This window comes from Suncus etruscus, chromosome 15 (assembly GCF_024139225.1).
Source record: "Suncus etruscus isolate mSunEtr1 chromosome 15, mSunEtr1.pri.cur, whole genome shotgun sequence".
In the NCBI taxonomy this organism is placed as follows: Eukaryota; Metazoa; Chordata; class Mammalia; order Eulipotyphla; family Soricidae; genus Suncus; species Suncus etruscus.
Genome location: NC_064862.1, coordinates 65,095,000 through 65,121,343, shown reverse-complemented (window position 1 = coordinate 65,121,343; position 26,344 = coordinate 65,095,000). Strand labels below are relative to the sequence as shown.

Genomic DNA, 26,344 nt, shown 5'->3' with positions numbered 1-26,344 from the left:
CAGATTTAATGCAATCCCTCTAAAGATACCCGTGACATTCTTTAAAGAAGTGGATCAGGCACTTTTAAAATTCATTTGGAACAATAAACACCCTAGAATACCTAGGAATTACTTTCCTCAACTTTAAACTTTACTACAAGGCAATAGTTATCAAAACAGCATGGTATTGGAATAAAGACAGGCCCTCAGATCAGTGGAATAGGCTTGAATACTCAGAGAATGTTCCCCAGACATACAATCACCTAATTTTTGATAAAGGAGCAAGAAATCCTAAATGGAGCAAAGAAAGCCTCTTCAACAAGTGGTGTTGGAACAACTGGCTAGCCAGTTGCAAAAAATTGAACTTAGACCCCCAGTTAACATCATGTACGAAGGTAAAATCCAAATGGATTAAAGACCTCAATATCAGACCCGAAACCATAGATATATAGAACAACACGTAGGCAAAACACTCCAGGACATTGAGTCTACAGGCGTATTCAAGGAGGAAACTGCACTCTCCAAGCAAGTAAAAGCAGATTAACAGATGGGAATATATTAAGCTGAGAAGCTTCTGCACCTCAAAGAAAATAGCGCCCAGGATACAAGAGCCATCCACTGAGTGGGAGAAACTATTCACCCAATACCCATCAGATAAGGGGCTAATCTCCAAAATATACTAGGCACTGACAGAACTTTACAAGAAAAAAAATCTAATCCCATCAAAAAATGGGGAGAAGAAATGGATAGACACTTTGACCAAGAAGAAATAGAAATGGCCAAAAGACACATGAAAAAATGCTTCACGGGGCCGGCGAGGTGGCGCTAGGGGTAAGGTGTCTGTCTGCCTTGCAAGCGCTAGCCAAGGAAAGAACCACGATTTGATCCCCCAGCGTCCCACATGGTCCCCCCAAGCCTGGGGCAATTTCTGAGCGCATAGCCAGGAGTAACCCCTGAGTATCAAACGGGTGTGGCCTGAAAAACCAAAAAAAAAAAAAAAAAAAAGAAAAGAAAAGAAAAGAAAAAATGCTCCACATCACTAATCATCAGGGAGATGCAGGCAAGAGCTGGCTCCCTGTGTGTGACACCAGGCGGGGAAAATCCGCGAAAGTACACTGGCCCAGTGGGGCTCAACTGTGAAAGACTGTGAGTGTGACCTGTCTATGTCTGTCTACTGTCCTCTTGCGTGAAACTCTTGCGAGTGGGGCAAAAAGAGGCTCAGAGGAGCACGGCCGCTCCGCTTCGCTACGCGGCCGTGCACTCTTTCTAAGGAAAGAACTCCATTGCAACAAGAAGGAAAAATCACACTAAGAACGGCGCTATATCACAGAAGCAAACATTTCTCTCTGGACTGTCTTCTCTGTTGCATGCTCGGGCCTAAGATTTGACCCAGTGTGAGGCTTCATCCACGGAGGACTCCCCTCCCTTAGAGGCAAGTCAGCCCATCCAGAAAGGGAGGAGCCAGAGGAGTGTGCTGCCTACATCATATAGACAATGAATACCACCACAACACGTAGAAAAACCCACAATACAAGTGTGACAATGGGGAAACAACGCAGGCCAGCATCAGACATAGAGAATGAAGATGACAATTCTGAGGACCAGATAATGACTGAACAACTAATCAACCTCTCAGATAAGGACTTTAGACTAGCAATATGGAAGGTGCTCAACAGACTCCAAGAAACCATGGATCGAGTTGAACAGAACACTAATAAGAACCAAGAAAATATGAAGGCAGAAATGACAAAACTCCAAACTGAAATAACATGCCAACTAACAGGACTAAAAAAGTCAGTAAACGAAGTGAATGACAAAATGGATAAGCTCTGGGACAGGGTATCAGAAGCTGAGAATAGACTTGGTGCTGTGGAAGATGAGATACATAACAATTCCATACAGCAGGAGAGATTGGACAAAAAACTTAAAGCAAATGAGCAGACAATGGAAAAATTAGTCAAAGAATGGGAACAGACGAAAATAGAAGTCTATGATAAGATCAACAGAAACAACTTAAGAATCATTGGAGTCCCAGAGACCCAGGAAGAAAATTTCCAGGAAGAATCAATGGTCAAGAACATCATTAAAGAGAAACTTCCAGAGCTAAAGAATATATGTGATCAAATCCTGCATGCCCGAAGAGTACCAACCAAAAGAGACCCCAGAAAAACCACCCCAAGACACATCCTAGTCACAATGACAAATCCCACAGATAGAGACAGAATTCTGAAAACAGCAAGATCAAAAGGGGAAATCATGTTCAAGCAAGCTTCCCTGAGATTTACAGCAGACCTGTCACCAGAAACGCTCAATGCCAGAAAGCAGTGGTGGGATATTGTGACAAGACTGAATGAAATGAATGCTTCACCCAGAATACTATACCCAGCAAAACTTACTTTCCGGTTTGATGGAAGAATACATGGTTTCACAGACAAAAAACAGCTCAGAAACTTCACAGACACAAAACCAGTCTTAAGAGAAAAACTGAAAGACCTAATCTAAGACAAGACTACCCAAAAGACACACCAAATTTTGAAATAAAGATGGCGTTAAATCCCAGGACAATTCTTTCTCTCAACGTCAATGGACTAAATGCACCAGTTAAGAGACACAGAGTGGCTAAATGGATCAAAAAAACTCAATCCAACCTTCTGCTGCCTACAAGAAACGCACCTGAATAGTCAGAACAAACATAGACTCAAAATAAAAGGCTGGAGAAAAGTTATCCAAGCAAACAACACCCATAAAAAAGCTGGAGTGGCCATACTAATATCAGATAATGCAAACTTTATACTCAGGAAGGTTGTAAGGGACAAAGACGGACATTTTATATTAATCAAGGGGTACGTAGAGCAGGAAGAATTCACTCTCCTAAACATATATGCACCGAATGAGGGGCCAGCAAAATATTTAATACAACTGTTGACAAATCTGAAAAATAATATCAACAACAACACAATAATTGTGGGGGACCTTAACACGGCTTTGTCAACACTGGACAGGTCAACCAGACTGAAACCCAACAAGAATATACTAGACCTGAGGAGAGAAATGGAAGAAAGAGGCCTAGTGGATATATATAGGACACTCCATCCCCAGAAACCTGGATACACATTCTTCTCCAATGTACATGGGACATTCTCCAGGATAGACTACATGCTGGCACATAAAACATACCTCCATAAGATCAAGAGGATAGAAATTTTGCAGACTACCTTTGCTGGCCACAAGGCTCTGAAATTATTTGTGAACTCCAAAGGGACTCAGAAGAAACACTTTAACACCTGGAAGTTAAACAGCCTCATGCTCAATAACCAGTGGGTCCGAGATGAAATCAAGGAGGAAATAAAAAGGTTCCTGGAAACAAATGACAATAAAGACACAAACTCTCAGAACTTATGGGACACAGCAAAAGCAGTACTGAGAGGAAAATTTATAGCTTTGCAAGCACACATCAGGAAGGAAGAAGGAGCTTACCTGAGTAGCTTAATGACACAGCTAATAGAACTAGAAAATGCTCAACAAAAGGACCCAAGAATAGGAAGACAGAAGGAAATAACAAAGCTGAGAGCAGAAATCAACGAAGTGGAAACTCAAAAAACAATCCGAAAGATCAACGAAAGCAGAAGTTGGTTCTTTGAAAAAAAATCAGGGAGATGCAAATCAAAACAACTATGAGGTACTTTCTCACACCACAGAGATTGGCACACATCACAAAGAATGAGAACAAACAGTGTTGGCAAGTATGTGGAGAGAAAGGAACTCTTATCAATTGCTGGTGGGAATGCCGTCTAGTTCAACCTTTATGGAAAGTGATATGGAGATTCCTCCAAAAACTGGAAATAGAGCTCCCATATCATCCAGCTATACCACTCCTAGACTATATATACCCTTGGAACACAAAAATACAAAAGTCCCTTCCTTACACCTATATTCATTGCAGCACTATTTACCATAGCAAGACTCTAAAAACAACCAAGATGTCCTTCAACAGACGAATGGCTAAAGAAACTGTGGTACATATACACAATGGAATATTATGCAGCTGTTAGGAGAGATGAAGTCATGATATTTTCCTATACATGGATGTACATGGAATCTATTATGCTTAGTGAAATAAGTCAGAGAGAAAAACGCAGAATGGTCTCACTCATCTATGGGTTTTAAGAAAAATGAAAGACATTCTTGCAATAATAATTTTCAGACACAAAAGAGAAAAGAGCTGGAAGTTCCAGCTCACCTCATGAAGCTCACCACAAACAGGGATTAGTTTAGTTAGAGAAATAACTACATTTTGAACTGTCCTAATAATGAGAATGTACAAGGGAAATAAAAAGCCTGTCTAGAGTACAGGCGGGGGTCAGGAGGGGAGGAGGGAGATTTGGGACATTGGTGATGGAAATGTTGCACTGGTGATGGGTGGTGTTCTTTACATGACTGAAACCCAAACACTATCATGTATGTAATCAAGGTGTTTAAATAAAATATAAAAAAGGACCCTGGTTAGGAACGTGATATAAGGACCTTCTATCTTTTCTTCAGAGGAAAGTCCAGAAAGCACATAATCACAATGATTACTTTATTACTACATTAATCATTACCTGATACCCATTTTATGGTATCTTCATCTATTTCTTTCAAAAATTGCTTTATGGTATTCTTTGTACAAGTTTTTATTTCCTTTGTTGATTCTTAGGTACATGATGTTCTGGGCGGGGCACTAATTTTAAAAGTGGTTGCCTTAATTTTTTTCTCATCTAGCTCATTATTTGTATATAGAAATGTATAGGTTTTTGTGTGTTACTTTTGTAGCCCCCTACCTTGTTGTATTGGAATTGTTTCTAGGAGCTCTTTTGGTAGATTCTTTAGGGATTTCTTGTATATTATAATGTCATCTCTAAGTAGTAATAGTTTACTTCTTTTCCCTCAATTTGTTTTTAATCCTTTTGATTTGTTTTTCTTGTCTGCTGTGACAAGGACTTGCAAAAGTAAATAGAATAAAAGTGTCTTATGCCTATCCTCAGTGATAAGGTTTCCATTTTTTTTTCACCATGACTGGTTTGTTGGAAATGGCTATTGCTATCTTCAGGAATGTTTACATATTATTTTAAATGCTATTCGGGCAATTAAAAAATTGGGCTGAATACAGAATAGTCTCACTTATCTATGGGTTTTAAAAAAATTAAAGACAGAGTGCGGGCGCAGGAGCGGCGGCAGCGGTTGTGGACGCGGCTCCGGCTCCGACCCCGACCCCAACCCCGTCCGTCCGTCCGTCCGTCCGTCCGTAGCGCGGCAGCATGGCTGACCAACTGACTGAAGAGCAGATTGCAGAATTCAAAGAAGCCTTTTCACTATTTGATAAGGATGGTGATGGGACTATAACAACTAAGGAGTTGGGAACAGTAATGAGGTCTCTGGGTCAGAATCCCACGGAAGCCGAGTTACAGGACATGATTAATGAAGTAGATGCTGACGGTAATGGCACAATTGACTTCCCAGAATTTCTGACTATGATGGCAAGAAAAATGAAAGATACAGATAGTGAAGAGGAAATTAGAGAAGCATTCCGTGTGTTTGATAAGGATGGCAATGGCTATATAAGTGCAGCTGAACTTCGCAATGTGATGACAAACCTGGGAGAGAAGTTAACAGATGAGGAGGTTGATGAAATGATCAGGGAAGCAGATATTGATGGTGATGGTCAAGTAAACTATGAAGAGTTTGTACAGATGATGACAGCAAAGTGAAGACATTGTACAGAATGTGTTAAATTTCTTGTACAAAATTGTTTATTTGCCTTTTCTTTGTTTGTAACTTATCTGTAAAAGGTTACCCCCTACTGTCAAAGAGATATGCATGTATAGTAATTAGGACTTCATTCCTCCATGTTTTCTTCCCTTCTGTCATCATCCTGAAACCATATTTTAGGAAATTGATCAAGTTAACATGTTGCATGTGGCTTTCTCTGGATATATCCAAGCCCTTCTGCACATCTACACTTAGACAAAGATGATGAAATGAGGGAACATCTGGTCAGGTCTTTAAAGTAGTTTTCGTTAGGAATTGTCAGCATGTTGTTGAAGTGTGGAATTTGATCTGCGTGATCTATGGACAGTCATACAATATGTTCTTAAAAGTTGCACTATTGCAAAACGGGTGTGTGTGTTATCCAGGTACTCTTACACTATTTTTTGTACTGCTGGTCCTGCACCAGAAACATTTTCTTTTATTGTTCCTTGCTTTTTAAACTTTGTTTTAGCCACTTAAAGTCCGCTTATGGCACAATTTGCCTCATCCATTCCAAGTTGTATATTTGTTTTCCAATAAAAAAAAACTACAACTTACAAAAAAAAAATTAAAGACATTATGGTAATAATGCCCAGAGACAATAGAGCTGCGGGCTGGAAGGACCAGCAGTAGGGCATTTGTCTTTTATACAGCCGATTCAGGATGAACGTGGTTCAAATCCTGGCATACCACATGGTCCCCCATGCCTGCCTGATTTCTTTTTTTCTAGGTTTTTATTCTTATCTAGGTTTGGGATCTCTGTAGTGAAGTACTATATGTACATTTATATTGTGAATTCATATTATCAAAAAAATTGAATTGTTAAAAAATAATAATTTTATTATAAGAATCAGGGGATAGGAAAGCTAGGCAGGGTACTTCCTTGCAGGAGTCTGATCTGGATGTCATCACTGGCACCCCAAATCTTCCCTGAAACACTACCAGGAGTGATCCCTGAATATAGACCTGAAGTAAACCCTGAGTAACATGGGGTGTGGTTGCAAACAAAAACAAATAAACCAACAAAAATAAAACAAAAAAGGGATATAGTGTTGTGATGTCTTTATTTTCTTTTTTTAATGGTGTTTTTTATTTTCATGATTAACTTATATCTATTGCTAAATACTTAAATACTTACAGCTATCTATTACTAAATACTTAAACCTTTATGTATGTTATATAATTTTCATGTTAATCTCTTCTAACTCACATGCACATATATAGATATGTATGAACACTACAGAAGAAAAATTTTCATGTGGTTCAGCAGCTTATAGAACATATGTGGGGTTATATTTTGTTAGGGAATAGTATGCCATGTATTTAAATATTTTATCTTTGTTCAAATGCTTCATGATATAAATAAGATGGGTATTAACTTGGGTAAACAAAAATAACAACACTTAATTAACTCAGTATCTGAGTATTCTCCAATATACATTTTCCCCCATAGATTTCAGTTTGGGACTTCCTACAGAGCACTAGCTTATCTTTAAAATAGTAATACTGAACATACAGCGTTTCTTTGGGAAATCTGGTAGCAAAAAAAATTAGAAGACATTTTTCACATTTAGAATCAAATCATACACTGAACCCTAGTTTCCAAATAATAGCAGTGTTAATAAACTATCTATTAATATATTGGTAGAGAACTTGGAGAAAAACTGACTTCAATATAATCAGAAAACTAGTGGAAGAAAAAGTTAACAAGATTAAATACAATATGTTTGTACCTTTTCAACTTCTTAGAGGCTTTGTGGGATCAGCATGCCTCTGTGAAAATAAACTGAAAGCAAGTTTATTAGAGGTCTTGTTTGGGGTGGGTGGGTTGGGTCACACTAAGGCAGTTCGCTGCAATCAGAAATCATTCCTGGTAGTGCCCAGGGGACCATATGGACTACTGGAGATCAAACTCAGGTTGGCTACATGTGGAGCAAGTGCTCTACTCTCTATACAATCTCCAGACCCATGAGGGCTCTTTGTATTTTAATTAAAAAAAAAAACTTTTTTTGTAGTAAAAGAATATTAGTTTTTTACCACAATATTTTTAAATATACTTTATAAATAAACAAAGAGTTAATTTGTAGTTATGTTTATGATATAGTGAGAAGAGGTATTTTCCATATGGCATGAAAGAACTAAAAGTCTACCAAAACTTTAACACTCACCACTAATAAGCAGATGCTTGTAAAGAAAATGATTAAATCCCACAGAAGAGCAGAAAACCAGTACACAAGGACAGAGAGGCCACTCATAAACTGTATGTGCTTTGCTTTATAGACCCTCTCAGTCACTGACAGAAGACAAAATCCACTTATTAAAAATGCCATTCCAAAATGTATATATAACACCACCTTAATTCCAGTTGTTGTCCTGCACAAGAGAAAATCAAAGTGATTCTATCAGATAGGATGAATATAAAACTTAAAGTCTAAAATTAATTCTGACTCAAAGAGCAACTTACACCAAATTTCTCTGTTCTTCATAAATGTGTGGCTGAGGTTTATTGATCACTGTTAAAGAGGTATCAAGATCAGAAGCACTTATCTTGAACAATACATCGTGGACCAATGACAGGGATATTGCAGGAGAATGGAATGCTTCATTATTAAACAGAGCAGTAATTTTTATTACTGAGTTCTGTGCAGCCACAACAAATGCAACAATGCATGAGTTTATACATATTTTACTTTTTGTTAAGTACTGCATCATGTCTTCTACAATGAGAAAATATCAATTAATTGACTTACAATAGAGATTATATACAATATATGCTGGAATAGAGGAACATATATTACTTGGTTTTCAAGTCTTTTCCATTTCCTCGGGATAAATATGTCAAGTATGCGCTTAGTAGGTGCCAAAAATTGGGTCAGGTTCTATTAAGATAAATTATGTACTTTCCTCTATCGATAGATGAACTATGTACTATGTGATTAAGATAAAGCACACAGGGCCCGGAGAGATAGCACAGTGGTGTTTGCCTTGCAAGCAGCTGATCCAAGACCTAAGGTGGTTGGTTCGAATCCTGGTGTCCCATATGGTTTCCTGTGCCTGCCAGGAGCTATTTCTGAGCAGACAGCCAGGAGTAACCCCTGAGCACCGCCGGGTGTGGCCCAAAACCTCCCCCCCCACAAAAAAAATAAAGCCCACAAAGTGGCATTTACATAAATTATTCCACTATTATAAGTATATAATATATAAATATTATTTATAACATAATTATTATATAAATTATTCCACTATTCCACTGATTAATTTTCTCTGGGAGAACAGGTGATATGTCAGTGATTATTATGTTAGAATTTATTATATAAGGCTAATATTCATTTATTTCATCACTGTGCCTAAAAATAAATTATTTCTCCAGTGTTTGTGCATATGCTGTTTGGGAAGATTGTTGGAGATAAGAAATTATGGTAATTATAAAAGTAATAATAAAAAGCACAGTTCATAATACAGAAACATTATATAGAATAGAAAGAATCCAGGGACAGAGGATGAAACTCAATGATAGAATATTTTCTATTCATGTGTGAAACTCTAGGTTAATCCCAAAGAGGCAAAACAAAACAACAACAACAACAACAACAAAAAAACCAAAAACAAAACCACCCTAAAAAATTAGACTAGAGGACCAAAAAAGTAGCTTAGTTTTAGAGCACTGTTTTGCAAGTGTGAGACCCTGGGTTGAATCCCTGGCACACAAAAAAGAAACCAGAATTCAGCTATGGGGCCAGAGTAATAGCACAGCAGATAGGGCATTTGCCTTGCACCAGCCAACCTAGGTTTGATCCCTGGCATCTCATATGATCTCTTAAGCCTGCCAGGAGTTACTTCTGAGCACAGAGCCAGAAGTAACTCCCTGAATGCAGTTGCATGGTGTTGCCTCAAACCCCACCCAATAAAAATGATTCAGTTGAGATATTTTGCAATGAAGAGTACAACTTCATAGTTTCAAGAGTACAACTTATTATAACTTCTTAAAATAAAGTGGTACTTATTCAACATATATTATCATCTTAGCAAATAAACATAATATGAAAATTAATTGAAGATAGATCATTGACTCTGCCTTAGCTAGCTCCTTAAATTGGAACCAGAATGGTCCCAATTTACAGGACAGAAGGAAAGAAGGTGCAGTAGTCACATATACAGTTCAAAAAGTAAGGGACTGGAGTGATAATACAAGTAGGGCACTTGTTTTGCATGTGGCCAACCAGGCTTAATATTACCTAGTATTCTATATGGTCCCTTGACCCCAGCCATAGTAATTCCTGAACACAGAGCTAGGAGTAACCCCCAGCAACACCAGCTGCCGCCTCCAAACAAACAAACAAACAAACAAACGAGCAAGATAAAAAGAATTGTGAAAATTATACACTCAGATCTCACTTATTCATAGTTATTTTCCCCTTAATGAGTCTTACTTGCCTTCCACTAGTATAAGTTTATGGTTGTTTGATTGAAGAGTTTGATCAAGCACGTCAATAAATCCACTAAAATTTCCACTTCCAATAATCGATAAAGGCACAACGGTTTGACCATAGATATTCAAATCTAATTCTCTTGAACTATCAAGATAATACTGTGAGTATCTTTCAAGTCCTGAGAGAATGAGGAATGAAACCAACAATGCCAGTATTTGTAGCAAAAGCATTTTCCAGGTGCGCCAATTGAATATCATCTTCTTGAGGAACATAGCCCAGAACTGCTGACTATAAAGATGAGGCTACGAAATGAAGGGAGAAACCACATTACAATATTTATAAAGAAGAATAGGTCATTCTTGAATACAAATAGGTCAAATTGAAGCTTATTTGTTTTTATTAAAGCAGCATAATTTACAATTATTCTGAGTTGAGTTTTAGACATACAACATTTCAGCACCAATCCCACCACAATGTGAACCTCCTTCTACCAATGTTCTCAGGTGCCTTCCCATAATCCCTACTCCACCCAAGCCTGCCATCTTGACAGGCACCTTTGTACATTTGGTTGTTAAACTTTGGGCCTCATAATTTCAGTGTTGACAGTATTGACAACTCTGTGGTTTGGATATTCAGCTCTTACTTCCTTAACACCACTGATGTTGCTGAATCCCTTGACTACTGCCTTCGTTATTTCTCATCTATCTTTCTCCCTCTTCCCCAACTCTGTGTCTTCCTCCTTCTTCTACTCTGGGGGCCAAGGGCAATCTATGCATCTCTTCTTTGAATTGAAACATTGCATTCCCTCATCTGGTATATTTAGAATGTTAAAGTATGAAGAGGAATACTCTGAAACTTTATGTAATATGATATATAACACATTTATTACTCATATATACTTAAAAATTATTGAAGCAAAATAACTTAATATGATGCCTGTTTACATTAGAATCAGCCTTTTATTTGTGTAAGGCAGGAGTGAACAAACTACGATTTTTGTAAACAGAATTGAATTAGAACACAGATGCACATATTCACACAGTGTTAAATTGGGGGAGAAAACCAACATGGCTGAAAAATTGTGATAGAATTGCTGTCCTTAAACATTGCTGTCCTTAATTCCCTAACTCTGGATCTTGAAGGTCAAAATCCTTAAAGTTTGAAAACTCTTGTTTTGAAACCTTGAAAAGTCATATCCCTCTCCACATTCTCTAGTGAAATTAGGCCCTCACAAAGGTTTGGTATAGCAGGTATTTGTTCCTGTGGCAAAATAGGAGACCCCAAGGTTCATTTTAACCATCAAAATAGAAAATATGTGATATACATGTTATCCCTTTTTAAATATATTTGTTTTGACTATGGTTATAAGGTATTAAATGAAATGTTTAAGCTTGGTTTGGGTGTATATTCTTAAAATCTGAATGCTATTTTCCTTAGAATCCTGAATGTTAAAAAAAGAGATTTTTAATTTTTTTAGATGACAGTTGGAAGAAAAGTTTCAAGAAAACTGAAAAGAACGTGTAAATTCAAAGTGTATCAGGGATGATTGCTTCAGCAATATCAGTTTTCATGATCCAACTTAAAACAGTGCATAGACTTGATTGTTGTTAGAAATCCTCTCATTCTACCGCTCTTCTGAATTAAAAAGAACCCAACAATTTTCTGGGCTGCCAATTATAAACAAAAAATAATTATAATTAAAAGCACCAAATAACAAGAGTAAGAGAAATAGCTGAGACTTATAACTGCAACTCATTATTTCCAAATTAGGAAATTATCATATTCTTCTCCACCCTCCTTTTGTCCAAATATTAAAATAAAGTGTGCTTTTTCTGCCCCAAGTATAAAAGCGTATTCATTTATTAGAGGACTTACTCCAGTGTTAAGCTCAATAGCAGGACTTTTATTTCTTTTGTTAAAATCTGGCGTCTCATTTTTGGAAATATCCTGATTCTCACTTATGTTTGAGACTTGGTTAACCAAGGAGAGATCTTGAGAGTTGTTAGCTTTGGAACCAGATTCTAAATCTTCAAGAGTATTGACTCTACATAAAAAAAAGTACAAAGTATTTAATTTCAACTCTATCCCAAAATATCTTGTTTGGATACTGTAAATTACACCACTCAAGAATTTTCAAGGTTTACTTATTGATTGGCAGAAAATTCTATGACTATAACATGGTAATTGGTAGAGATATGATCTTATTTTAAGGGGAAAGGTGGGCCACACCCAGGAGTTTTCATGGATTACATCTGGCTCTGTGCATAGAGATCATTTCGAGCTCCAGGGGCCATATATTATACCAGGCAGAGAATTTGGATCTATGCATGCAAGGCAGGTACCTGACCCAAAGTACTATATAGTCATAAGACTCTAACAGACCACAGTAGAAAAACAAGGGCATTATAATGAGTGTTTCACTCATTACCTAAGTTAAGGAATGGCATAATTTCATAATTTGAGAATAAATACCTAAGTTATGGGGATCACACTTGGCAGTGTTCAGGGCTACACCATGTTTCCAGTACTTGAGTGACCATTGTGATGCCAGGTTGTAGTCACAGGCACAACCACATGCTACCCAAGAGACTTAAACTTTGTACTATTTCTCTGGATTCTCAAATACCTATTTTTTTTTAACAAAATGATAGTCATAATACTTTTTAAATATTCTTGTGTGTGTGTGTGTGTGTGTGTGTGTGTGTGTATGTGTGTGTGGTTTTTGGGTCACACCCAGCAGTGCTCAGGGGTTATTCCTGGCTCCAAGCTCAGAAACTGCTCCTGGCAGGCACGGGGGACCATTTGGGACGCCGGGATTCAAACCAATGACCTGATGAAAGGCAAACGCCTTACCTCCATTCTAGCTCTCCGGCCCCTAAATATTCTTATTTTAAAATAATTGTTAAGTTCTACCTTGACCCTCATAGTTTACATTTTGAATATATTATTTTGAAATTTTGGTGATTTTTGAAAAAGAAAGTGGTAAATGTTTTTCTCCAACTTAGTATTTTACATATGCCTTGTTTCTCACCTTAAGAAGACTTCTTCTATGGTAGTTTCATACGCACCAAAGCTAGCTATGCCCAGTTCTTGCTGCCTATTTTCCAGAACAGAAAAAAGATCTTGAAACCTAAAGTAAAACAAAAATGGAAGAAACCATGGAGGAAAATAAAAAATAAAATGCAAAAACAAGACCAGATTTTCATATTTTTATTCAAAAGTGATTTGCCCTGCATAGCAAGAAATATGTAAATGCCTTTATCTCAGTTCTCAGTATAATTTCACATGTCTGACAAATAAATAGGAACAAATGAAAGTAAGAAACTAGCAAATTGCTATAGCAAATTGCTTTCTATTGTACTTGGTTCTTGGAAAAACATAATTTTGGTAAAATCTCAAGGCAATGCTTTTAAAAACTCTAGCTAGCTGAGAGGAGCTATTACACTATCATACTAAAGTTCATAAAAATATGTACATTATTTTTAAATTGTAAAGAGACTCCATTAATCTGTCTTTACCTTAGTCTTTCAATTTCTGTGTGGAACAGTTTGGAAGGAGATTTTTAGGAGTATTTGCCTCCCAGAAGCAAAACTCTTCCTTTCCCAGGTACCTTTAAGTATAAATGTCTGCATGGTGCAGCTCTGAAAAGACTAGTTTTAGCAGTTCTAATGCAGCTCTTGTAGACTTTGTGTGTGGCAGTTATCCCTGTCAAACCTTAAAAAAAATAGCATAGTGGGTAGGGAGTTTGCCTTTCATGGGGTCAATCCAGGTTTTATCCCTGGCATCCCATATAGTCCTCCAACCCTGTCACGGGGTGATTTCTGAGTTCAGAACCAGGAGTAATTCCTGATAGCCACTGGGTGTGGCTAACCCCTTGCCCAAAACACTACAACTACATTCCAAAAATACTAATAAAATGTGGGACTGATATCAACTGGCACCTTCCAGGCTACCAGTGCCACCACCAAACTCTTCCCCCAAACTGCTCCCTCAACCCACATCCAGTCCTGACATCTGTCTGCCATTCCAGCTCAGGTGCAACATATGCAAGGGAGGGGGCCTTTTGGATGCTTCTATCCATCAGGACTTTCCAGGCTGTCAGTGCCATCACAAACTCTTATCCAAGCAGCTCTCTCAGCCTACCACCCATTCTGACATCCATTCTGTATGCCCTCTTTTTCCCAAACCACCTCCCAAAACATTTTAATTTATATATGATATTTTCACGTAGATTGACCTAACACTCCTTTCTATTACAAAATATACACAACACAACTCAGTTGAACAAGTCAATTAATTAGTTGGGACTTTTCTTATACTTTGATAACCTCTCATGGTTAGGAGAACAATCTGTAAGGCAGATATATCTTTTGCCACCTTTTATACAATCAAATCAATAGATCACTTTCTTAAATAACCTAAAATTCTATCATTCCAAACCACTAAATGCATAGAACATGTGTAAATTACAGAAGACAACTGCAATTGGGGATATGGAGAGAAACCCAAGCAAAATTTTGTTTGTTTGTTTGTTTTGTTTTTGTTTTTGGGTCACACCTGGCAGCACTCAGGGGTTATTCCTCTATGCTCAGAAATCACCCCTGGCAGGCACAGGGGACCATATGGGATGCAGGGATTCAAACCACCGTCCTTCTACATGGAAGGCAAACACCTTACCTCCATGCTATCTCTCCGGCCCCTCCAGGCAAATTTCTAAGCCTATCAAAATGCCCAAGCTCTGTAGATGAGGACATAAACACTAAAGTGTTTTAGCAATAAAAATCTTAGCAATAAAAATCAAGAAAAACCTAGCATGTAAAATTAAGCCATTTATAGATGAATAATTCAACCAACCCAAAAAAGAACTCTTTCAGAAGATGAGAGAATCCATATAAATGGAATTGAAGAAAGTAGAGAACATGTTAGCAAGCCACATTAGCAGAATTACACAGGTGGAGAACCATATAGATATACTTGATGACAAATTACAAGGAGAGACAGAAAGATAGAAAAATTTAGGTACTTAATGGTCAAAGACAAGAGAAATAATCTCTTATTTGAATTATAAGAATATTTGAAGGGGAGAAAAAAGAGAAAGGGGAAAAAAAGTAGTAAAGAAGATAATAGCAGAGAGACTGCTGTACAAATCCAAGAGGCAAAAAGTGTGTCAAACAGAATAGACCCCACCATAACAACATCAAGACATATAGTATTCTAAATGTCAAAAAAAATACAAAAAACTAGGGGCTGGAGAGATAGCATGGAAGTAAGGCATTTGCCTTGCATGCAGAAGGACAGTGGTTCAGATCCCGGCATCCCATATGGTCCCTGAGCCTGCCAGGAGTAATTTCTGAGCATAGAGCCAGGAGTAACCGCTGAGCGCTGCCAGGTATGACCCAAAAACAAAAGAGAGAGAGAGAGAGAGAGAGAGAGAGAGAGAGAGAGAGAGAGAGAGAGAGAGAGAGAGAGAGAGAGAGATATGGATTCTTTAAAGCAGTTAAGGATGGCTAAAAGACACAGGAGAAAACGCACCAAATCACTACTCATCAGGGAGATGAAAATCAAAAACAACAATGAAGAATTATCTCATGCCACAGAGACTGGCAGACATCACAAAAAACAAACAAACAAACAAAAGCAACAAGAAAAACTAGTGCTGGTGTGGTGTGGGAAGAAACAAACTCTCATTGCTGCCAGGAATGCTGTCTAGTCCAGCCTTTTTAGAAAGCAATATGGATATTCCTCAAGAAATGGAAAATTGAGCTCCAAAATGATCCAGCTATATCACTTCTAGGGTTATAACCTAGGAACACACACACACACACACACACACACACACACACACACACAAAATGCCCCCTGCACAGCTATATTCATTGCAGCTCTATTTACAATAGTCAGAATCTGGAAATAACACACATGCCTGACAACAGATGAGTAGGTAAGGAAACTGTGGTACATCTACACAATGGAGTAAATACTATGCAGCTATTAGGAAAAATGAGGTTATGAAATTGGGTAGTACATAGTGGAGAGAGATAGACTCAGAATAGTCTCACTCATCTGTGTGATTTAAAAAAAAAAGACAGTATGGTAATAATACCCAGAGACAATAGAGATGAGGGCCAGAAGGACCAGCTCATGACATGAAACTTACCACAAATAGTGGTGAGCAAGTTAGAGAAATAACTACACCAACAACTACCATGGTAATAATAGTGAGAGAGAAAAATAGAATGCCTGTTTTGAAGACAGGCAGGGGGTTAGGGAGAAGATAATTGGGGGATATTGGCAGAAGGAAGGTCATATTAGTGAAGGGATGGTGTACATTTTATGACTGAAACCCAACTAAGAACATGTTTGTAAACATGATGCTTAAATGAAAAATTTAGTTTTTAAAAAAGAAGTAAGGGAGAAGAAAAAATTTAAGTATAAGGGAAAGAACATAAAAATCAAACCAGATCTCCCAGTTGAAAGAGTCCAGGCAAGAAAAGAATGTAAAAACATATTCATGAATGAAAGAAAATTTCAACCTAGAGTCCACTACCCAGCAAACCTCCCATTTATATGGGAGGGAGGGATAAAAACATTACAGACAAAACAAAACAAAAAAACAACCTTGTAACATTCTTGTAAGCCAAACCTACACTAAATGAATTACATAAAACAAATACCCAATTTTAACAGCAACAATCCTAATGGCACAACAGCTCTTTGTCAATAGTTCTTTAAATGACAATGGACTAAACCCTTCAAAAGACACAGAGTAGCTGTTGGATCAGGAGACATAACCCAGTCATTTTCTGCTCACAGAAAACACACTTAAAATCTCAGGAAAGACAGAGGCCTAAAGTAAAAGGGTATAAAACAATTATACAAGCTATTGGAAAACTAAACAAAAGAGGCCGGGACAGTCATACTTATATCAGACCATATTGAATTCAACATCAATAAAGTACTTAGCAACAAGGATGGGCACTGCTTATTGATCGGGGAACAATAAACGAAGAAGTACTCTTATCAACATATAAACACAGGTAGAGTGAGCAAAATATGTAAGGATTTTGCTCACAAATCTAGAGATGGAAATTTGATAGTAGTGAGAGATTTCAATACACCATTCTCTCCACTAGACAGATCCACTAGGCAGAACATTAGCAAGGACATTAGAACTCTAAATCAGAAACTAGAAGAGCTGTGATCTATACTGGGTCTTTCATCCTCAAAAAGCTGAATACACATCACAAAGAATGAGAACAAACAGTGTTGGCGGGGATGTGTAGAGAAAGGAACTCTTATCCACTGCTGGTGGGAATGCCGTCTAGTTCAACCTTTATGGAAAGCGATATGGAGATTCCTCCAAAAACTGGAAATCGAGCTCCCATACGATCCAGCTATACCACTCCTAGGAATATACCCTAGGAACACAAAAATACAATACAAAAACCCCTTCCTTACACCTATATTCATTCCAGCACTATTTACCTTGGCAAGACTCTGGAAACAACCAAGATGCCCTTCAACAGACGAATGGCTAAAGAAACTGTGGTACATATACACAATGGAATATTATGCAGCTGTCAGGAGAGATGAAATCATAAAATTTTCCTATACATGGATGTACACGGAATCTATTATGCTGAGTGAAATAAGTCAGAGAGAGAGAGAGAGAAAAATGCAGAATTGTCTCACATCTATGCATTTTAAGAAAAATGAAAGACATTCTTGCAATAATAATTTTCAGACACAAAAGAGAAAAGAGCTGGAAGTTCCAGCTCACCTCAGGAAGCTCACCACAAAGAGTGATCAGTTTAGTAAGAGAAATAACTACATTTTAAACTGTCCAAAAAATGAGAATGTATGAGGGAAATGGAGAGCCTGTTTAGAGTACAGGCGGGGGTCCGGTGGGGATGAGGAAGACTTGGGACATTGGGTGATGGGAAAATTGCACTGGTGATGGGTGGTGTTCTTTACATGACTGAAACCCAAACACAATCATGTATGTAATAAAGGTGTTTAAAAAAAAACCAAAGCATCAACAAGATCTAAAATATGAACTTCCAACCTATCTTATAAATTTTTCTCTCAAGGGGGCACTCTTGGTTGAGAGTTTGTTGGTATAGAAATGAAAGGGAAACTGAAAATATTGGTGGAGGACACACATGAATAACTGTCATTAAGTCATGATGCTTTAACAAAATATTTGAAAAAAAAGCTGAATACACAGTCTTCTCACATGCATATAAAACAGTCTATAGATTGATCACATTGTAGGACACAGTTTAACATAAATTCACAAACATAGTAATTATTCCAAGCATCCTATTAGACCACAATGCCACAGAAATTAAGATTTGAGTGTAAAAAGTAGATGTGGAGGTAACTTCACGCCTGCTGCTCAATCAACATGCTGCTCAACAATAGCTGGAACAAAGAGGAAATCAAAGAAGGAAAAAAAAGAGAGATTTCTTGAGACTAATCATAATGAAGAACAAATCACTAACATCTATGGGACATAGCAAAACCAGAAATTAGAGGGAAACTCATAGTAATACAGAGCTACATAAGGAGAGAAGAAAAAAACCCAACAATCTCAAGGCACACCTTACATATCTGAAAAACCAATAGGAAAGGAACCCTAACACAAGCAGAAAAAAAGAAATGATAAAAATCAGAGCATAAATAAACACTATAGAAACAAGAAAAAAATAAAAAAGAATTGATAAAAACAAGGTGCTTATCTTTTGAAAGAATAAAAAAGATAGTCCTTTGGTCAGACTCACAAGGAATAATATATCTAATAAGAAATGAAGGGAGAAATTACAACAGGACCCCCAGAAATCCAGGGCACCATAAGAGGTTATTGTGAACAACTGTATTGATAAGCTAGAGAACCTAGAAGAAATGAACAGATTTCTGGAAACATAATTTCCCAGAATTGAATGAGGAGGAAGTAGAAAGCCTAAACAAACAAATAACAGGTAAGAAAATTAAAATAGTAATTAAGAATCTTTCCAAGAATAAAAGTCCAGGACCAGATGGGTTTACAGATGAATTTTGTCAAACATTCAGAGAAGAGTTACTACCATAATTTTTCAAATATTCCAAAATATCAGAAACAAAAATCCTCCCTTATACCTTTAATGAAGCTAAATTTTATGCTTATTCCCAAAGGTGACAGTGATACTACTAAGAAAGAAAAATATAGACCAATTTCACTGATGAACATTGATGCAAAAACCCTTATCAAAATCTTAACAAACTGAATCTAACAACACATCAAAAGATTATAAATCGTGACCAAGTAGCTTCATCCCAGGGATATAAGGATGATTCAATATACACAAATAAATCAACATTGTAAAATCACATGATCATATAGATTTAGAGAAAGCATTTGACAAGTTCCAACACTGATTCATGATGAAAACCCTCAGCAAAACAAGTGTGGAAGGAACCTTCCTTGAGATAGTAGCAACTTTCTATAAAAAGTCCATAGCCCACATTATTCTTAATGGCAAACATTTAAAAGCATTTCTTCTAAGGTCAGCACTAGGCAAGGATGTTCACTGCCTTCACTCTTATTCAACATAGTATTCAAAGTCCTAGTAATAATAATCAGACCAGAGAAGGAAATCAAAGGAATCCAAATTGGAAAAGAGTAAGTCAAACTATCACTGTTTGCAGACAGCATGATACATTGAAACCCTAAAGAGTCCACAGAAAAATCTCCTAGAAACAATAAACCAATACAGTAAAGTGGCTGGCTACAAAGTCAATACAAGAAGACAATTGCATTTCTTTATACAAATAATAACTTAGTGGAGAAAGAGATCAAAGATTCCATACCATTTAAAATTTTATCCAAAATTATCAAGTACCTCGGAATCAACCTAATAAGTGAGAGACCTATATCATGTAGACTTCAAAACAATTAAGAATTTGAAGAAGACCTAAAGAAGTGGAAATAAACCGTTCCATGCTTATGAACTGAAATAATCAATATAATCAAAATGACCATCTTACCTACACTATTGTATATATTCAATACAATCCCTATGCAAATTCAGACAAAATTCTTCAAGGATTTATAACAATCAAATTATAAAGTTTGTGTGGAACACAAAAGACCTAGAATAGTCAATTCCATACTGATAAACAAGAAATTGAGGACCATCTCATTATTTAACTTGAAGCTCTACAAAGCCATAGTAATCAAAACAGCATGGTATGGTACTGGAAGAAAGACTTTCAGACCAATAGGCCAGATCAGAATATTCAGGGACACTGGAGATTCCTCAAAAAACTGGAAATTGAGCTCCCTTATCTTTCCTAAGGATATACTTTAGGAACACAAAAATGCAATACAAAAATCCCTTCCTCACATCTATATTTATTGCAGCACTATTTATAATAGCCAGACTCTGGAAACAACCAAGATGTCCTCAACAGATGAATGGCTAAAGAAACTGTGGTACATATATAAAATGAAATATTATGCAGCCATCAGGAGAGATAATATCACGAAATTTTCTTATACATGGATGGATATGGAAACTATTATGCTGAGTGAAATAAGTCAGAGGGAGAGAGCCACACACAAAATAGTCTCACTTATCAATGAGTTTTTTTTTTTTGGGCCACACCCGGTAACGCTCAGGGGTTACTCCTGGCTATGTGCTCAGAAGTTGCTTCCTGGCTTGGGGGACTATATGGGACACCGGGGGATCGAACCGCGGTCCGTCCAAGGCTAGCGCAGGCAAGGCAGGCACCTTACCTTTAGCGCCACCGCCCGGCCCCTTATCAATGAGTTTTAAGGAAAATAAAAGACATTATTATAATAATGCCCAGAAATGTGGGCCTGAAGGACCAGATCACAATATGAAGCTCACCTCGAGGAGGAGTGAGTGCAGTTAGAACACTAACAACTAGCAAGACAATGTTAATGAGTGAGAGAAGTAGAACGCCTGTCTCGAATACAGGCAGGGGGTGTGGGTAGAGGGAGATGGGTGCTTTGGTGGTCGGAATGTTGCACTGGTGAAGAGGGGTGTTCTTTTTGTGACTGAAATCCAACTACAGTCATGTTTGTAATCATGGTGTTTAAATAAAGATATTAAAAAAAAGAATATCCATTGAAAACCCCCCAATATATGGTCAACTAATCTTTGACAAAAGAGCCAAGAAATTGAAATGAAATAAATAAGTGTCTTCAACAATGGTGGTGGACCAATTGAATAAAATGAGTAAGAAATTAAAGATCAATTCATATCTCATTACTTTACCAAAATGGATTAAAGTCCTTAAGATCAGACCTCAATTCATAAAGTTCATTTAGAAAAGCATAGGCAGAACACTCCAGAAATAGGCAGAACACTGAGACCTCATCAAGTCTTTGATAATAGGACAATTCAAATAAAATCAAGGACTATAGAATCAAATCAAATAAATGGGTCTACATCAAACTAAAATGATTCTGTATAGGAAAATAAACACGGGGTAAAAACCAAAAGACAGATAACTGAGTGGGATAAAATTTTATACTCAACACATTAGATAAAGGTTTGATATCTATAATATACAAAGTACTCACAAAGGTTAACTCCACAAAACCTAAAAATCTCATCAAAAATGGGGAGAGGAAATGAATAAAAACTTCTCTGAGGAAAACTAACAGATGGCCCACAGACACATAACAATGCTTATAGTCACTTATCATTAAGGAAATCCAAATCAAGACAACAATAAAATATTATCTTACATCAGTGAGGATGGCACATATAAAAAATTCTGGGAACAATCTGTGTTGGTAGGGATGTGGTAAGAAAGGAACTCTCATCCACTGCTAGTGGGAATGCTGCCTGCCCCAAATCTTATAGAAAATATTATGGTGGATTCTCAGTAAATGCAAAATTGAGGTGCCATATAACACTGCAATCCCACTTTTGGGTATCTATCTGCAGGACAGAAAATCATTCATCTAAAAGGATGTATGCACCACCATATATTGCAACAAAAGCTAAGACTTGGAATCAACCTAGATATCAGATAACAGATAAGTGGATCATGAAGATGTGGAGCATACACAATGGAATATTATGTAGCTGTAAGGAATAATGCAATCATGCAATTTACTACAACATGGAAGGAACTGGATTATGTTAAATGAAATAAGCCAGAAGAAGAAAAGTTAGTACAGAATGATATATCATTTATCTGTGGCATTTAGAATAACTGCATGAAGAAATGCCATGACTTAAATCGGAGTTGTCTCAAACACCCTTGAACCCTAGAGTATACAAGGAGAAGAAAAGAAATTAAGTGGAGGAAGAGAAAAACAAATATGAAAGGATAGGGGCCAGGGATCAAGTGGTCACAGGTGATATGTCAGTGTTAAAAAAGGACAGGGCCCAGAGTAATAGCTCAGCAGTAGGGCGTTTGCCTTTCACGCGGCTGATCCAGGACGGACCTCGGTTTGATCCCTAGCGTCCCATAAGTTCCCCCAAGCCAGGAGCGATTTCTGAGCACATACCCTGGAGTAACCCCTGAGCGTCACCAGGTGTGGTCCCCCCAAAAAACAACAAAGTACAGAACTAAATATCCAAACTAAAGGTAACAATAATAGAATCAAGAGGCCCAAAAACCTAAACTTAAAATTGGCCTGTTTTATTGCAAGTGGGGAGTCAGGGAAGTGGCTTGGGATGTACATTGGTGGAGGGGAGTCAACACTGGTGGTGGGGATTGGCCCTGATTCATTGTATCTCTGAAACCCAACTATGAAGGACTTTGTACATCACAATGGTTTCAATAAAATAAAAATGTAAAAAAAAATGTGGGACCTATAGCTGTAGGAGCAAATGTTCACAGGTTCGGGCCCGGAGAGGTAGCACAGCGTTGTTTGCCTTGCAAGCAGCCGATCCAGGACCTAAGGTGGTTGGTTCGAATCCTGGTGTCCCATATGGTCCCCGTGCCTGCCAGGAGCTATTTCTGAGCAGATAGCCAGGAGTAACCCCTGAGCACTGCTGGGTGTGGCCCAAAAACCAAAAAAAAAAAAAAAATGTTCACAGGTTCTTCCAGACATCTTCCCATTCTCAGCTCTAACCCAAAGAATACCATCTGTATATAAACAACACTACAAAACAGCATCAATTCAGTCTAACATTAATCAGTGGTGAGTTTATAATCTTACACAATGGTAAAATAAACAAAGCCTCCAAAAAGATACCAGAGAAAGATGATAAAATTAGAATTATCAGGAGAGAAATGGAAGAAAGTGGATTAGTGTATATATATATGTATATATATATAATTAGTGGATTAGTGTATATATATATTCCACTTTCTTCCATTTCTCTTTTCAGAGCTAGTATATTCTTGTTGGGTTTCAGCATGGTTGACCTATTAAGGGGGTGACAGGGCAATGTTGAAGTCTCCCACTATTATTATGTTGCTATTGATGTCTTCTTTCAGGTTTGTAACGATTCTATTAAATATTTTGCTGCTTTCTCGTTGGAAGCGAATATATATATAGCACTCCACCCCCAGAAAACTGGATACACAATATTCTCCAGTGCACGTGAATCATTTTCCAGGATAGACTATGCTGGGTTACTGATCCTACCCTAATCAATAATTGTGCCCTATCCTAGGGTGTGACCTGGTAATAGTATATTGTATTATTTCTTACTTGGCATTCTGCTCCCACCCTAAGGGTAGTACCTGATTCTTGGGTATAAAAACAAGGCTCTGTGGAAGCAAATTAAGTGGAGGAAGAGAAAAACAAATATGAAAGGATAGGGGCCAGGGATCAAGTGGTCACAGGTGATATGTCAGTGTTAAAAAAGGACAGGGCCCAGAGTAATGTGGAAGCTAGGGCTTTGGCTGGGCCAGATTCTGGGGCTTTTTGCTTCAACCTTATCTACTGAATAAAGCTGAGATCTCCTGAAGCCTGACTGCCTGTGAGTTTTCTACACACTGCTTTCACCTCAGAACCGCTGGCTGAACAGGGTGGCAGACACGTGGTCAAAGCTGGAGAAGAAAGACCTCATCCTCCATTCCATCATCATCCAACCCCATCAAGGGCTGACTTGCAAAAGACTACATGCTGGCCAAAAAACATATCTCCATAAAATCAAGAGGATAGAAATTGTACAGACTACCTTCTCACATTACAAGGCACTACAAAGTGTCACAGAAGAAAAACTTTAACATCTGGAAATTAAATTGTTCAGCACATTGCTGAACAACCCGTGGGTCAGAGATGAAATCAAAAAGGAAATCAAAACAGTTCTGGAAACAAATGACAATGAAAACACAAACTATCAGAAGTTAGGAGACACAGCAAAAGCCATAGTAAGAGGAAAATTTATAGCTTTGCAAGCACATATTAGAAAGAAAGAAGGGATCTCCATAAATAGTTTAATGGCACAGCTTTTAAAGTTATAAAACGATCAACAAAAGGGACTCAAAATAGGCTGAAAAAAATAACAAAGCTTAGAGCAGTAATCAATGAAATGTAAATAAATAAAAACAATTTGAAAGATCAATTAAAGCAAAAGTTGGCTCTTTAAAAAAATTAAAAAATTAATAAACCACTATCAAAACTCACAAAGAAATAAAAACTTAATAAGCTGGATTAGAACTTAAAAGGGTGAGATCACTACAGATACTCCAGAGATTCAAAAAGTAATCAGAGACTACTATGAGAAACTCTATGCCACAAAACATGAAAACCTGGAAGAAATAGATAAATTCTTGAACTCCTACAATCTTCCATGGTTAAACCAGGATGATCTAACATATCTAAATAGACCCATTACTACTGGGGAAATTAAAATGGAAATCAAAAGTCTTCCACAAAACAAAAACCCAGGCCCAGATGGGTTCACTATCAAATTCTTTCAAACCTTTCTAAAGTAACTACTTCCAAATCTTTTCAGGCTCTTTCATAAAATTGAAAAATAAGGAACACTCTCAAATAGTTTTTATGAAGCCAACATAACCCTGATACCAAAACCAGACAGAGATGTTATAAGAAAAGAAAACTACAGACCAATATCCCTGTTGAACACAGACACAAAGATCCTCAGCGAAATTCTGGCAAATAGGATCCAATGCCTCATCGAGAAACTCAGATACCACGACCAAGTAGAATTCATTCCAAGAAAGCAGGGATGGTTTAACATAAGTAAATCAATCAACATAATACACCATACTAACAAAAAAGATAAATAAATCCATAAGGTTCTATTAATTGATGCAGAGAAAGCATTTGATAAGGTCCAACACCCATTCTTTTTTTTTTTACATTTTGCTTTTTTTATTTTTTTATTTTTTATTTTTCTTTTTTTTATTTAACCAATTTTATTACATACATAATTGTATTTGGGTTTCAGTCATGTAAAGAACACCACCCATCACCAGTGCAACATTCCCATCACCAATGTCCCAAATCTCCCTCCTCCCCACCCAACCCCCGCCTGTACTCTAGACAGGCTTTCTGTTTCCCTCGTACATTCTCATTATTAGGATAGTTCAAAACGTAGTTATTTCTCTAACTAAACTCATCCCTGTTTGCGGTGAGCTTCATGAGGTGAGCTGTAACTTCCAGCTTTTTTCTCTTTTGTGCCTGAAAATTATTATTGCAAAAATGTCTTTCATTTTTCTTAAAATCCATAGATGAGTGAGACCATTCTGCATCTTTCTCTCTCTCTGACTTATTTCACTCAGCATAATAGATTCCATGTACATCCATGTATAGGAAAATTTCATGACTTCATCTCTCCTGACAGCTGCATAATATTCCATTGTGTATATGTACCACAGTTTCTTTAGCCATTCATCTATTGAAGGGTATCTTGGCTGTTTCCAGAGTCTTGCTATGGTAAATAGTGCTGCAATGAATATAGGTGTAAGGAAGGGTTTCACTCAGGTTCTAACTAGGAAAGAGACACCATTTTATAAGGACCACATGTTCACGAGCTTGCTAGCGAAAAGGAAGTCCCGCCTTTACCCCTACCTCACCAATGATTTGTGTTACCGTAGCGGAAGTCCCGCCTTTACCCCTACCTCACCAATGATTCGTGTTACCATAGCGGAAGTCCAGCCCTCAAGGAAGTGGCGTCACTCCTTCCTTCCTACCCCTCCCATTT

At 37.4% G+C, this 26,344-nt stretch overlaps 1 protein-coding gene across 1 annotated transcript; it reads left to right on the top strand.

Annotated features, from left to right (window-relative positions):
- The first annotated feature begins 5,177 nt into the window (after window positions 1-5,177).
- LOC126031280 (calmodulin-1-like) lies at window positions 5,178-6,339 on the top strand. The gene has a single exon (XM_049789579.1). It carries the CDS (start codon window positions 5,277-5,279, stop codon window positions 5,724-5,726), a length of 450 nt encoding a protein of 149 aa, XP_049645536.1. The 5' UTR covers window positions 5,178-5,276; the 3' UTR covers window positions 5,727-6,339.
- Window positions 6,340-26,344: the final 20,005 nt, after the last annotated feature.